At 34.0% G+C, this 14,357-nt stretch overlaps 1 protein-coding gene across 1 annotated transcript in view; it reads right to left on the bottom strand.

Annotated features, from left to right (window-relative positions):
- Positions 1-6,868, bottom strand: part of Arf1 (ADP-ribosylation factor 1) — a 29,060-nt gene extending 22,192 nt beyond the window's left edge. Inside the window, exons 1-3 of the mRNA XM_069827324.1 lie at positions 6,735-6,868; positions 6,089-6,264; positions 5,801-5,910 (exon numbers count right to left, since the gene is read on the bottom strand). Coding sequence (XP_069683425.1) covers positions 5,801-5,910; positions 6,089-6,236 — 258 coding nt within the window. The 5' untranslated portion in view covers positions 6,237-6,264; positions 6,735-6,868. The remainder of the gene's footprint in view (positions 1-5,800; positions 5,911-6,088; positions 6,265-6,734) is intronic.
- Between the last annotated feature and the right edge of the window lie 7,489 nt (positions 6,869-14,357).

The raw sequence follows: 14,357 nt of genomic DNA, 5'->3' as shown, positions 1-14,357 counted from the left end.
GTCTACATAAATGGCACTGGTACCATGAACACTGAATCAATATGGCGAATTATAAATGTAGGCAGTGTAAGCATTATCCTATAGGTCCAATAAATTGTACGTGTAGCCATTGTGAAGCATTTAATTTTAAATAAGTGATCGTGAATGAGGATTATAATTCATGTCCCAACAGTTTAGTGTCCTTTCCTCAGCTAACGGAGAATTTTTTCCTATACAGACTACATGAAAATTTAATATCATGCACAGTTCATGATTCATGCAGCGTTGTTGAATGTCATAAATTCACCTACAGAATAAAAGGCATGAGAAATTAGATAATCTTATGTTTTGTGGGAAAGGAGTGCAAAATGGTACTGAATTCATTGCGAAGTTGCAAATTTTTCTACCAAGTTTATTTCCCACTAAACAAAAAGAAACAACACAAAATGGCAAAGAAAAATTCTGTTCATATTTTCCACCCTGTGTATTTTTCAAGCCCTGATTCTTAGGTTCGACTCTAGTCTAATCCTCTACTGTTAACTTCTATATTTAAGTTTTCCTTTATGTTCCACATTACTGCATGCGAAGTACGAGAATTTAATATAATTTTAAAGTTAAAATTTAATCCATGTTCAATCTTTCGTACACTACTTTTAACACTTGAATATAAATAATTGATTAAATGGCGATCTTAGTCGTGTTAATTATGTAAGCATCTGCGGCTTACAGTGTTTCGGTGCTATTCGACACCATCCTCAGAGCCTACTAGATCTCGGCGCTATCTCAACTTCGCTGCCTGTTGTGTGGGTGCGTTCGTGTGATGAAGACACACTACAACACACCCCAGTCAAATTCTCAACACACAGATCAATTTCAGAACACGCACACTATTTGACACAACTCTTCATCACACAAACACACCCACACAACAGGCAGCGAAGTTGAGATAGCGCCGAGATCTAGTAGGCTCTGAGGATGGTGTCGAATAGCACCGAAACAACTGTAAGCTGCACATGCTTACATAATTAACACGAGTAACATCGCCGTTTAATCAATTATTTAAAATTTAAAAACACTAATCCAATTTTTGGATCAAGTAAGTCTGAATATTTATTTCAGTACTTTTATTTCTCGTTGCTATTCGACTGTTTACTTACTGAAGAGAAGAGCTGCTTCTTGGACTAAGCAATCGCGCACTTTCTAGTCTTCACCATCGTAATGAAGACAGTTTACACCTGAAAATCCCTGTCAAATATTTTTTGTGTTCATTTTCATTTTTAAAAATGTGAAATAACTGGTTTGAATATCGTTATAATGTGTTCACTGCTGTGAAGTAGAGGTCAGCATGCCTGATTCAAGTTTCTTTCTGGGGTTTTCTCTCAACTCATGAAGAGCAAATACTAGGTAGCTTTCAGTGCTGGACCCTGGATTTATTTCAACATTATTATCACCATTTTCATCCATTCTACCTATTTCCATACTCTTCTATCATCCTATGGGCTAACACAATCCGACCTAATGGATGTCCCAACCTCAGAACAGAATTTCATCATATCACAAAAGTGCAAATGGCTGTATGCCAATATTCATAGCTTAAACAAAAGAAGTGTTATGTATGAAATGATTGGTCGGAAGGTGAGATACATTAATACGTATTAGGTAGGTATAGTATGTTAAACAAAATGGCATGCTCTAGCATTTCCTTTCTTTCAAAAGAAAAGACAAAAAGAAAAAAAAAGATTTGTCTTTGTCCTTGCATTTCTCCTTCCTATGTCATTGCTACCTATCTGCACTATATTGCATAATTATTATCATCATCCCTATCAGTTGATCTAACGCAACAACCAACCTGACGACTAACTTTTTTATTAGGAAAACCTGTCAGGGAACCTTCAATGAGGTCATGGTACCACTTGAATAATGCCACAAGTCCAGAGAACAGGAATATGTTGTTTTCTAATGCCAGGCGTTTGACAATAAAGTCATTTGCCCTCTTGCACTCCAATATTTTTCAAAGATATTATCATGGCCAGCCATTTAAGCACAGATTTTGAGGTGTTCCGAATCCATTTCTTGGTTTGAGTTGCACAATGGACAGTTAGGGGACGGATATATTCCAATTCTATGCAGGTGTTTGGCCAAACAATCATGGCCTGTTGCGAATCTAAATGCAGCTACAGACGATTTTCGTGGTAAATCGGGAATTAACTGTGGATTTTGATGCAGGGAGTTCCATTTTTTCCCTTGAGATTGTGTTATCAAATTTTGTTTGTTGAAGTCTAAGTATGTAGATTTAATAAATCTCTTCACAGAGTAATACGTAGATTTAGTAACAGGTCTGTAAGTAGCAGTGCTGCCCTTCTTTGCTAAAGCATCCGCATTCTCGTTTCCCAGGATTCCACAATGGGATGGTATCCATTGGAATACAATTCTTTTATTGAGTGATATTAATTGAGAGAGCATTTTAGTTATTTCTGCTGTTTGAGATGAAGGTGTGTGTTTAGAGACTATTGATAGAATAGCTGCTTTGGAGTCTGACAATATAACTGCATTCTTAAATTTATTGATGTGGCATAGAAGATTCCTGAGACATTCACTTATTGCAACGATTTCACCATCAAAATTTGTTGTTCCATACCCAAGAGATGTATGAAGTGAGAAGAGACAGCACGTAACACCTGCACCGGCACCTTGTAGAGAACAGTAATATGAAAAACAGGCCTACAACATTACAGAAACTAATGTAGCTTAACATATCAGTCATCTATCAGGCAATAGAATCTTATTCTTTTTCTTCTAAATACTAATAAAAGAGAGCCCCGAAAATACAAAAGAAAAAATAGACACGTACTAATGTATTTTAATACATCTGCACGAAAATAGTTGAGTAACTAGGTACAACAAACTATGGGACACCTCTAGAAGCACGAGTTTGCTAAAAAAACATAAGTTATTCTACTTAAAGGCAAATTACTAATGAAGACCTAAGAATACACTAACATTCTTCGTAAGTACATCACAACAAGGACTTAATAGAATGCTTAAATGCAAACTTGCAAGCTCACTAATTTTCTGCACTTCTAAACTTTCCCTTTCACTTGTTGACCTTGATAACACAAGTGGACTAGCGTTTATCAGCACAGACAGCAAAAGAGGGTATGTTGAAAACATGGCGATTTAGTGACCAATTTCACAGCATGATAACGAGGCTAGAATAGCCCCTATCTCATTAAGCCTACTTTCTACAACATCATTACTGTTTTCCACTCGCCAACTAAATAACACCATCAACTTAGAGTAATCAGAACCACAATGTAAAGCACTTTTATTAGCTGTATAACAGAATAATTCATGCCTGTCTCTGTACCCTTTCGTTAACTCATTAAATCTACTCCACATTGCGAACTATAGCAGCTACATAGGCCTACTGCGTCACTTACAGCCTGAATCGATGTGAAATTTATTACGACAAATGGAACAAATGTTTGGGGCAATGTTTGTGCAACAAATTCTTACAAGTTCACATTCAAGTAATTTTTCTAAGTCTGAAACTACAAAAATTCTCAAAGATTTGTGAGTTTTGTACTTTCTAATGTCACAAAAATAGAAATGCCAAACAGTTTCTTTCAACTGCAGAATCAGTGGATTGTTCTATTAACTTCTAAAAGAGATGACGTGGAAGGTCAAAATTATCAATAATAATACCTGATTAACTCGATTTACAATTAATCATTCGTATTACAATCATCACAATTATTGTCTTAAATTCTGTAAGGCACATAAAGTCTGCTATTGCATCACTTCACCTGTGAAAAACATTCCAACACCCATAGAGTTCTATATTCTTGTACAAAAGTTTTATTTTAACACACATGACTCCAGCTCTACAACAGGAGATGTGAAAGGTCTTGTCTTGTCAGTTGAAGATAAACTTGTATCATACCAAAAATCGGGTTTCTTCCAGTATGACAAATTGAGAAGATATTGTGAAGTGAAGGGTTGTTATGGTGTACAAAAGTGAAAAGCAAAGACTAAACGTAGTAATGAAAAAATCACTGATTCAAGATTCAAAAAATGGTCAAATACAATGGCACTTCCGAAATAACGGACAGGAACACCACGTGTAGCTATTTGAGAAGAAGTGACGTGTCTATTTTCTCGCCCTTACACAAGTCTTGCACAACGTAATGCAAGGTTCCAAATAATTGTTAACTGTTTCATATTTAGCCTAGATATCCTAGAAAATACCATTAAAAACGTAAAGCAACGGAATTTCAAACTACACACTTCAGTTAGACTACTTCTCGTTACAATTTTAACAAGTGCAAACAATTTTCAAACAACAAAATTCCTACAACTTTAACCACAAGTAATACTCAGTTTTTTATGGCACACGCAATATTTTATGACACTTGACAACAATGGTAACACATTTCCTCGCGTCTTCCTAGATTTGCAATAAATCTCACATATTAAGTAATATCTATAAATTTGGTTTCTGTCATTCAAATGCTAGCACAGTATCATCTCACACCGTATTCAAACCACGAAATGAACAGAAATTAAGGTGATTACACACAAATTTATTGCCCAACAGAACTTATCCTAATCGCAAATTCTAGATTGTCAATTTAGTGTATTAAAACTGCATTTATGTCAAAGTGTTGGGGATACTTTTTACTTCCGGCGAGAAACTTGTGATCTTATATTGATTTCTCAAATTAACAGAATCACACACCACTGAAAAAAGGTTAGACAGTATGAATTTTCTACTTTTTTTCAACAATGGACATGTTGCACTACTGTCAATGCTAGCAAAACCCAGCAACTACAAGTTTATGATACAGCATTTCATTAACTTTCTTTCTAATGTGAAGAATTATTTTATAAACTAAATGAAAATGCAGTGAGAAATGCTTGTTGTCTTAATTAGGTCAAAGGAAGGGAACAGCTACAACAGAAAAATTCTACAAAATGCATCAGAAGAATCCAGTTCAAACAGGAAGCAACTCGAATTCGAAACGTGGACCTACACAAAGCAGTCAATAAATTCTAAAAACTATGACCGACTTTACGTCCAAGATGGCGGATCTTTGCATAAATTTACAATATATTCGACGACACTCAGCACAAAGTTTAACGACCCCAATAATCAGTCCCTGTATTACTGATTTCCACTCCTGACACCAAAAATTATCTTTCTATATAAATCACACTTTATTTATCATAGTTTTAACGAAGGAAAAAGAGATGTGAACTGTGACATATGGCTGACATTAAACCTTTCTTAAATGTCACAATGTAGAGATAGGCCTAATTATAAATTCTGAAAGTAAAAGTAAAAATGTTGTCTGTAATTTCACTAAGAACCACCAAATATATCATCAAAAGACAGAACTGGACAGATCAGACCACTTAAAGCTGGAGACTATTCAGAAACGAGAATGAAAGTTCAAATTGCAGTAAATTTCACTGAATATTTCATAAATTCGAGATTCAATATCGGAATATTGGCACGAAAAAGCAAAACTAGATGGAACTGTTGAGTATCCCTCAGACGGAACAGAAAATAAATAAAAACTGTCAACTTAACCAAAACTTACAAAGCACAATGTCTTTCATCGTAATTAATTAAAAAAGCTCTGTCATACGCTGTTAGGGTCCTTATTAAAAGCAGTTCTAAAGGTATTAAATATACAATTTTTTCATGAAATTCCACGTCAGAGAGTTATACTAACGTAAAATAGGTCATTACAGAAGTTTGCTCTAATTTTCAGTAATGCTAAACATTTGCACAACATGTAACGTAAGCAATACTAACTTGTGTATTCTGGAAGTAATGTCGCCACAAAGGTCGAATTTTGTCCTGACCGCCCACGTCCCATACCGTAAAGCTGATGTTCTTGTACTCCACAGTTTCAACGTTAAATCCTATAACATAACATGTACTAGATGTAATTTTCTTAGCACACAAATTCAAATGTAAAGACCAACATAACCAAAAAGTTTCATTAAAAACTAATGTCAATTTTTAATTTTGGCCTTGTCTGTAATACGTAAGCCAACTCAATTCATTAATTTTTCAAGAACAAAGATTGTAATTACTTACCGATAGTTGGGATTGTAGTAACTATTTCACCTAGCTTCAGTTTATATAAAATTGTGGTCTTTCCCGCTGCGTCTAACCCCACCATCAATATCCTCATCTCTTTCTTGCCAAATAGGCCTTTGAAGAGATTTGCAAACACATTCCCCATGTTGGCAGTTTATTATATTATACAATACCTAGAAATAAAAACAAAAAACTAATATGTAAGCATTAAAACACGTCTATTGTATTCAACATATGGTCTTCATTAGCCACGTTTCCAGGAAATGCATATTATACACAGCATTCTACGTCTATGGTCATAGGGTTAAACCCTATTGATTCAGTAGTGGCATTGTCTGGAACAAAATCAACTGCCGGTTAACGTTTATTCTTTGAATATAAAAAAGTTGGATAATATTTAAAACTATAATCATATTAAAAATAGTATTTCCTTGTTAAATGAATAAAAAGCAAATATAAAGGCTATTGAAAGTTTTCTTTAAACCTAAAATAACGGCAAGCCCTTCCGTTTGTCACCTTGGATCTCCTCCCAACGTAAGGGTATGAGTCAAATTTAACAAGTAAAACTTTAAAACACTTATCCTCATGAAAGCATGCACTTATTATCAATATTTATAGACAATGTGAACCCAATGAAACTTACGTTCCGAGATTAAAAAGGTTGGTTTCGTCACAAAACGCTAACACATTAACTATGTCCTCCGAGTTAATACTATATGTCAAAATGGCGGACGTGGAAGAGGATTCGTGCTTCATGCCACGTAGAGGGGTCTAACAATTGACGCAATTGGTACAGCCTTTGACACGTGATCAAAGCAACTTATACTGGTCATGACATATTTATCTCTTATGTCAAATCTACAAACGATGCATGAATAATCATGTTGTAATCATAAATTGAGTTAAATCAATATATTTATTCTTACTAATTATTTTCTACACCAGTTAAGAATAGATTCATAAAATATTTCTTCCTATACTGTAACAACGGTTGTGACGTAATGTTCAAAGTGCTAAACCAAAATGTATTAGTACCATCTATTGTTGCTTACAGGAACTTTGATGTTGAAGAAGATGTTAGGCCTAAATAAAAATATCAATTTAAATCTCTGTTCATAATAGATATATGGCATTTAAAATAAAACTTACATTATAAAAAAAATACAAATTTATGTCAAAAAGTATAGGGGAAAATCAAGAAATTTTTTTGGACAATAATATGTTAAAATAAAATAACAAACGGTACCGGTACTTCCATAGTTCAAGGGGAGTCATCAGGTACCACTAAATTCATTCCCAGATAGAAAGTCTGAGATTAACGATAAACAATGACAGAATAAGATTCCCCCGAGTACTTCGGTTTCTATGCCCTCTCCGTTTCTCCTCCTTTGCCAGCAATCTTCAGACTTTAGGTGGAAATAAAATAATTTCCTTCGGGGAAAGGGCATTTAATAGAATTGTAAAATAAGGTACTGGTACCTTCATAAATATATTCTTATCATGATCTTACGAATTCGTCCACACGCGTAAGAAAGACTAACACATAATGAAAGGATAAGCATCTATTATGCCGTCTGAAACCAATAGATTGCTTAGCCAAATACAGAAAAATTTCAATTACAGGTACAGTATCAAATAAATAGTGTCTATTTTTGTTAACAAGATCCTAAGATTCTTGTGTGAACTAGAGATTCACTGATTCTGTAGGATGCTTTATATTTGTCCACTTTCCCATTTGTTATCACTTGTATAGTCACTAGTTGTACCGGTAGGTTCCTTGTCATCAGTGGTATTAGCAGTTTCTTTCACTTTGTTCTATATTTTTAGGACAGGATAACTAGCGAATTCATTGTCACATGAAGTGAATTGAATAAAACTTTCCAAGCTTGTCGCAGTTCTTTCTTATTCATACTATAAAACGATAAATTGCTTATGGATGCTTATATTTAGAAACATAGTAGGCCTAGTGATTTGTACATTAATTTGCAGACTCCTCAGAATTATGCTTTCCTAATGCAGTACCTATTTCCTTTTGATCTGGGTGGGGGGGACATTGCAATGTGCTTTTGTGGAAGGTAGAGCCAGAGGTTCTGTGTAGATATGTCAGAGAACTTTATTATCTCTGAGCTCTGACCAAGAGAGATCAAGGCAAATTTTACCAGCCAACTAGGACGACCTCCTTCACATACAGTAGGCCTAGTCTATTGTTATTATTCCAGCTTCTTGTAAGCCTTGACAATAAATAAATAAATTTAGCTTCCCTTATGAAAAGGTTGCCAGATTTGACAAAGCGTATTACATATAATTTGGAAACACACTTAAAAGGTAAAATGATACACATTAGAAACATATTGGCGTCATCCATCATGAACAGCAACTCAGATGTAAGTTACTAATGTACTATTTCACTATTAAAATATTATGTTTTGGGGTTCTGTGTTTATGACACATTCTTGGATTATAATTTCCACGATTTTAAATACGGTATATTATTGTTTTCGTTTTCTTTTGCAGTATAATAAAAATTCTTTGCAGTTATTCTGATATATTGAGGTACAGTTGATATTTCTAGGTCATCATGCATTTGAACTTGGGTTGTATAAAAATTATATCCACTTATAATTTGTAATGTCTTATTCTCAACAACTTATAAGTTATACGTACTAGTTTGGGGAACAAACCCCCATGCAGAAGCTGCATATGTTATTTGACAGCGTATGTACATTTTGTATAATGTCAGTTTACTTTTCAAGGATAAATTTACATTTAATAGATGTAGCATGAGTTGTTTCAGACGGTTTAGTTATCCTAAAATTCTGCCATTGTTGTTATAATCCGAGATAAGAAGAAATTCATACACTAACCTCATCGCAATTTATACTGATGGTTCTAAATAAAGTGATGGAAATGGATGTGCAGTGATATCTGAAAATGAAATATCTCTATTAAGCTACCAGAATTATTTTTAATATTTTCATGTGAATTACGTTACCGGTATACAATTAGAGAATCACTACACTACATTCTAAATACAGGCCACAATAACTTCATCATACGTTTAGATTTTTTAGTATTATTAAAGCTGAGTAATGTATGGGCAATTGATAAATTAACACAAGACATTCAGATATATCACAACTTTAGAGATAGAAAAAGAAATAATCTCCATCTGAATACTCTCACATTGTGGTATTACAGCCAACAATGCAACTGATAGAGAAGTCAAACAAAGCACTAAAGATTCTACCACCCTCAAGAATACCCTCTTACCACATCGAGATTTCATTTTCCTTACTTACTGGCTTTTAAGGAATCCGGAGGTTCATTGCCACCCTCACATAAGCCCGCCATTGGTCCCTATCCTGAGCAAGATTAATCCAGTCTATATCATCATATCCCACTTCCCTCAAATCCATTTTAATATTATCTTCCCATCTACGTCTCAGCCTTCCCAAAGGTCTTTTTCCCTCCGGCCTCCCAACTAACATTCTATATGCATTTCTGGATTCGCCCATACGTGTTACATGCCCTACCCATCTCAAACGTCTGGATTTAATGTTCCTAATTATGTCAGGTGATAATAATATAATAAATTTAGCTTCCCTTATGGAAAGGTTGCCAGATTTGACAAAGCGTATTACATATAGTTTGGAAACACACCTAAAAGGTAAAATGATTTACATTTGAAATGGTTAGGGAATCGAATATACAAAATGTCAGACAAATTTACACGTAAGTAGCATTTGTGCTCATTTACAGTTAAGAAAGGGGGGAAAAAATATCATCAGTTCTGCATTGTGTAACTTTCTCCATTCTCCTGTAACTTCATCCCTCTTAGCCCCAAATATTTTCCTAAGCACCTTATTCTCAAACACCTTTAACTTCTGTTCCTCTCTCAAAGTGACAGTTCAAGTTTCACAACCATACAGAACAACCGGTAATATAACTGTTCTATAAATTCTAACTTTCATATTTTTTTGAGAGCAGACTGGATGATAAAAGTTTCTCAACCGAATAAAAACACGCATTTCCCATATTTATTCTACATTTAATTTCCTCTCGAGTGTCATTTATATTATTTGTTACTGTTGCTCCAAGGTACTTGAAATTTTTTCACCTTTTGAAACGATAAATTTCCAATTTTTATATTTCCATTTCGTACAATATTCTGGTCACGAGACATAATCATATACTTTGTCTTTTCGGGATTTACTTCCAAATCTATCTCATTACTTGCTCCAAGTAAAATTCCCGAGTTTTCCCTAATATTTTGTGGATTTCCTCCTAACATATTCACGTCATCCGCATAGACAAGCAGCTGATGTAACCCGTTCAATTCCAAACCCTCTCTGTCATCCTGGACTTTCCTAATGGCATACTCTAGAGCAAAGTTAAAAAGTAAAGGCGATAGTGCATCTCCTTGCTTTAGCCCACAGTGAATTGGAAACGCATCTGACAGAAACTGACCTATACGGACTCTGCTGTACGTTTCACCGAGACACGTTGTAATTATTCGAACTAGTTTCTTGGGAATACCACATTCAATAAGAATATCATATAAAACTTCTCTCTTAACCGAGTCATATGCCTTTTTGAAATCTATGAATAACTGATGTACTATACCCTTATACTCCCATTTTTTTCTCCAATATCTGTCGAATACAAAATATCTGATGAATAGTCGATCTATTAAGTCTAAACCCACACTGATGATCCCTAATAATTTCATGTACATATGGAGTTAATCTTCTCAAAAGAATATTGGACAAAATGTCAACAAAAGTGATATTCGTCGAAAGTTACTACAGTTGGTCTTTTCTCCCCTTCTTAAAGACAGGTACCATCCACACTCTTGTATTAATTCTTCTCGGATTCTCAGCCAGGTAAGTTGAACAGTTGCTTCCAAGCTTTCGATGACTAGCTCTGCCATCTTCTTCCAGGATTGAAGTGCCGTGAGATCATGCCTAGTCAGTATGTAAGAGGTCGGTACATACCGGCAAGACATGGTGCCGTGGACATGAACTAGTTCCATCAGTTTGCAATTTAGTTTATTAACTGGAATGGTAATCAGGTAAAATAAAGCAACCCCAGGTAATAGTCATGAACTTGTATTTAGCATTCAGTAATAAATAAGTCATATAATGGAATATTTGATTACTTACAATTGAAATAGTAAAAATATCATCTTACTCCCCTATAAATGTTTCACAAGAAGCTCTAGCAAACGTCACTACAGGTTCATCACATTTGTACAATATATACAACAAGACACTCAGAGGTCAGTCCACACACTTCTACAAGTCCAACTAGTAATTTCTTGAGTCATTCATTACAAATGTTATAAAAACTTCGTCATCTAATAGGAAGTAACTTCAGATCATATCCCTGTGTCCTGAACATGCAGGACTTCTAAATATCAAGGCTCCAAGCATAACTGATTAAAAAATTAGAGTTCACTTGAAACCAACTTCCTTTCACAAGCTTTGAATTATTACGATCAATTTGAATTACTTTCAGACATTTTAATGATCCTCAACTCATACAATGGTATCATAAGGGACGACAATTACTCATTATTCACGTCACCAATGAAGTCTTCAGTGACCAATTTCTGCTCGGCCCGTTACAAAGGACAATGTGAAAAGTCATTTTAAGTATTCCCTAAATGGGGAACTATTAGTCATAATTTTAACAGATGAGAAATGACGTAAAATGAACGACTGTATAGGATTTTGTAAAATAGAAACCTTATTTTCACATTTCACTGCAAAAATACGAAACATTATCGTGGAAAAAAAATCATGAATTCGAAATTCTGCATTTGCAACAATAAGAAAATTCAGTTTAATAACAAATACTTCACTATGTGACCACAAAACATGAGTATTATATACAGTTACGAAGCTCAATACGTAGGGAATATGCATCCATAGATGGTTGCTAACCACTAGGATCGCTACTAGCGCCTTATGACAGACAATGCAAAATAGTACCGGCACAGTCTATTGTTCCTAGTACCCTCAACAACTCAAGCTTCGTCACTGTATATACTAGATTGCGGTAATATCTCAAACCCAGTAGCACATAATAGATTCATGGTAACACAAATAACAGAGCACAAGTACCCATGTGTGGTTACAGAATATAGAAGGCATCATAAATAAATCACAGCTTTCAATTTTGTTGCGTGGGATGAGAAGGAAGGTGTAAAAGAAACATCTTCCATCACTGATAATGAAAAAAAAAGTGAAGATCTACTTCTTGAAATAATGGTTGCTGTTAACAATATTAACAATTATAGTAACACTACCCTTAAGGTCAGGAGGGTAAAACTGAGACAAAATACAAACATTAATGTAAAAAGTGGCAACTGTTTATGGTGTTCGTTATTTGAAATAAAAGTTTGATATTTCTTTTCATTTCTGTCTTCATACTCCCCGCATTTAAATTTAACAAGGCACAGCCTTCTCGTTAACTACTTCATAATCGCTTCCTCATTCCATGCGGCCTAGTCTGCAGACAACAATGCAATTGATAGTCGAAACGATTCACACATCAATATGACGCCAATGAGTTGTTAAAAATTGTAATGAATAATAATATGTCATTACAGAGAATTGGATTCATTTGGAAATAGATAACACAGTTAAGTACTTTAGAATTAGACTGTGTTAAATTAATTACCTCTGTTTTTATACTGTCCACATTTATTAATCATCCGAATTTATGTACGAAGCAAATTTTATTCATTAAGATGACACATTCATCTGTTTCTCCTTTATGATTTATCACGGCTGGCTGGATTCGTAACTGCTCTGTTTTAAACAGATCTTAATTTCAATCATCCATGGCCTAATGTAATTAATGAAGCTACCATATTAACAAAAAATGTGCCCAGATTTCTTGAATGTGAAGTGGATACACATTTCACGTTAAAATTACCCGGTAAGTGATGGTAATATTAGCAAAACTTAAAGTTTAACTAGGTTTAGTCCATCAAAATATGTCCTCATAAAAAATTAAATCCGTATTTCTTTTCAGTCTTCAATTGAATTGAAAATAAGGTAGTATTGGGTAATTGAAAATTAATGTCCTGTCTCTATAACTGGGAAGAGCAACAGCCATTTTTGCAAATATACTACAGTATGTTGGACATGATTTCAACTTTCATAAATAATTTTAGAAGAAATATAAATCTTACTGAGGATTTTTAGGTGCTAATGTATACATATTTTATCAATTACAGTACAATTAAATAAAAACGAATGGAAAACATTGGGCAAACTGAGTAATTTCAAGGGAAAAATTAATCAAGTCAGGGAGCTATATCTGAAAGCCAAACTTGTATTGGGAAAACTGCTTCTCAAGAAAATGTTCTCGTTGAAAGTGTAACAGTACATCCAACCATACATATTTGAAAGAACTCTTACATGATTAAAGGGAAAAATTAAAATTGTGTTCACCAAAATTATCAGCCGTACAAATTTACCTCCTTTAAATTATTATATCATTTTAGTTTTATTGTTGTTAGGACATTTTTAGGCCTACATACCTGAGTACTATACAGAATTATAGTAAGAATAAATCTGAAAATACTTTCTAGAAGACTGCAAGGTTGTGTCATGAATGGAAGTAATGGGCTAGTCGCCTGGGGAGAGGATGGTATTTTTAAAACTTTTTTCCTATTTGGTGTAAAATATTAATTTTTTGTTATGTAGAGAGCTCATAGCTGTAGCAATTCAACCAAATATAAATATTAAAAAATATATATATATATTTGGGGGCCCAAATTTGAAAAAAATATACCCAATGCAGGATTGTACTAAAACCGATATATCTAAACCGTTTTTAAAGATAGATTCAAACAGTTTTTGCAATGTATTTGCAAAAGTATGTTCTACAAACTGTCTGTAACAGAATTTTGATATTAGTCCCTACGTTTGTAAAATAAACAATTAAAATTTAATAACAATTTTCTGATTTCCTTTCTTGCAAACAAACGGACGTACTTTTAAAATGAAATCAATTAACAAAATTCTGTTACAGAGAAAAGGTTCCTAATAGTCTAAAGAATGTATGTTCTAAATTTCATGCACGTATCTTTAATAGTTCAAAAATTATATCCATTTTTGTCTGGCAATGTAGCCAAAAAAAAAAATGAAGTTACTGGAAACCGATAAAAGTGGGTGAGTGATTTAAAAATCCATAGCGCAGGAAGTTTAAAAATGACGTCTCAACATCCGATAAGAGCACAAATACCCACAAA

The sequence above is a fragment of the Periplaneta americana genome, chromosome 6, assembly GCF_040183065.1.
Source record: "Periplaneta americana isolate PAMFEO1 chromosome 6, P.americana_PAMFEO1_priV1, whole genome shotgun sequence".
Classification (NCBI taxonomy): Eukaryota; Metazoa; Arthropoda; class Insecta; order Blattodea; family Blattidae; genus Periplaneta; species Periplaneta americana.
The sequence above is the reverse complement of the archived record's forward strand: the minus strand, read 5'-3'. Positions and strand labels throughout refer to the sequence as shown.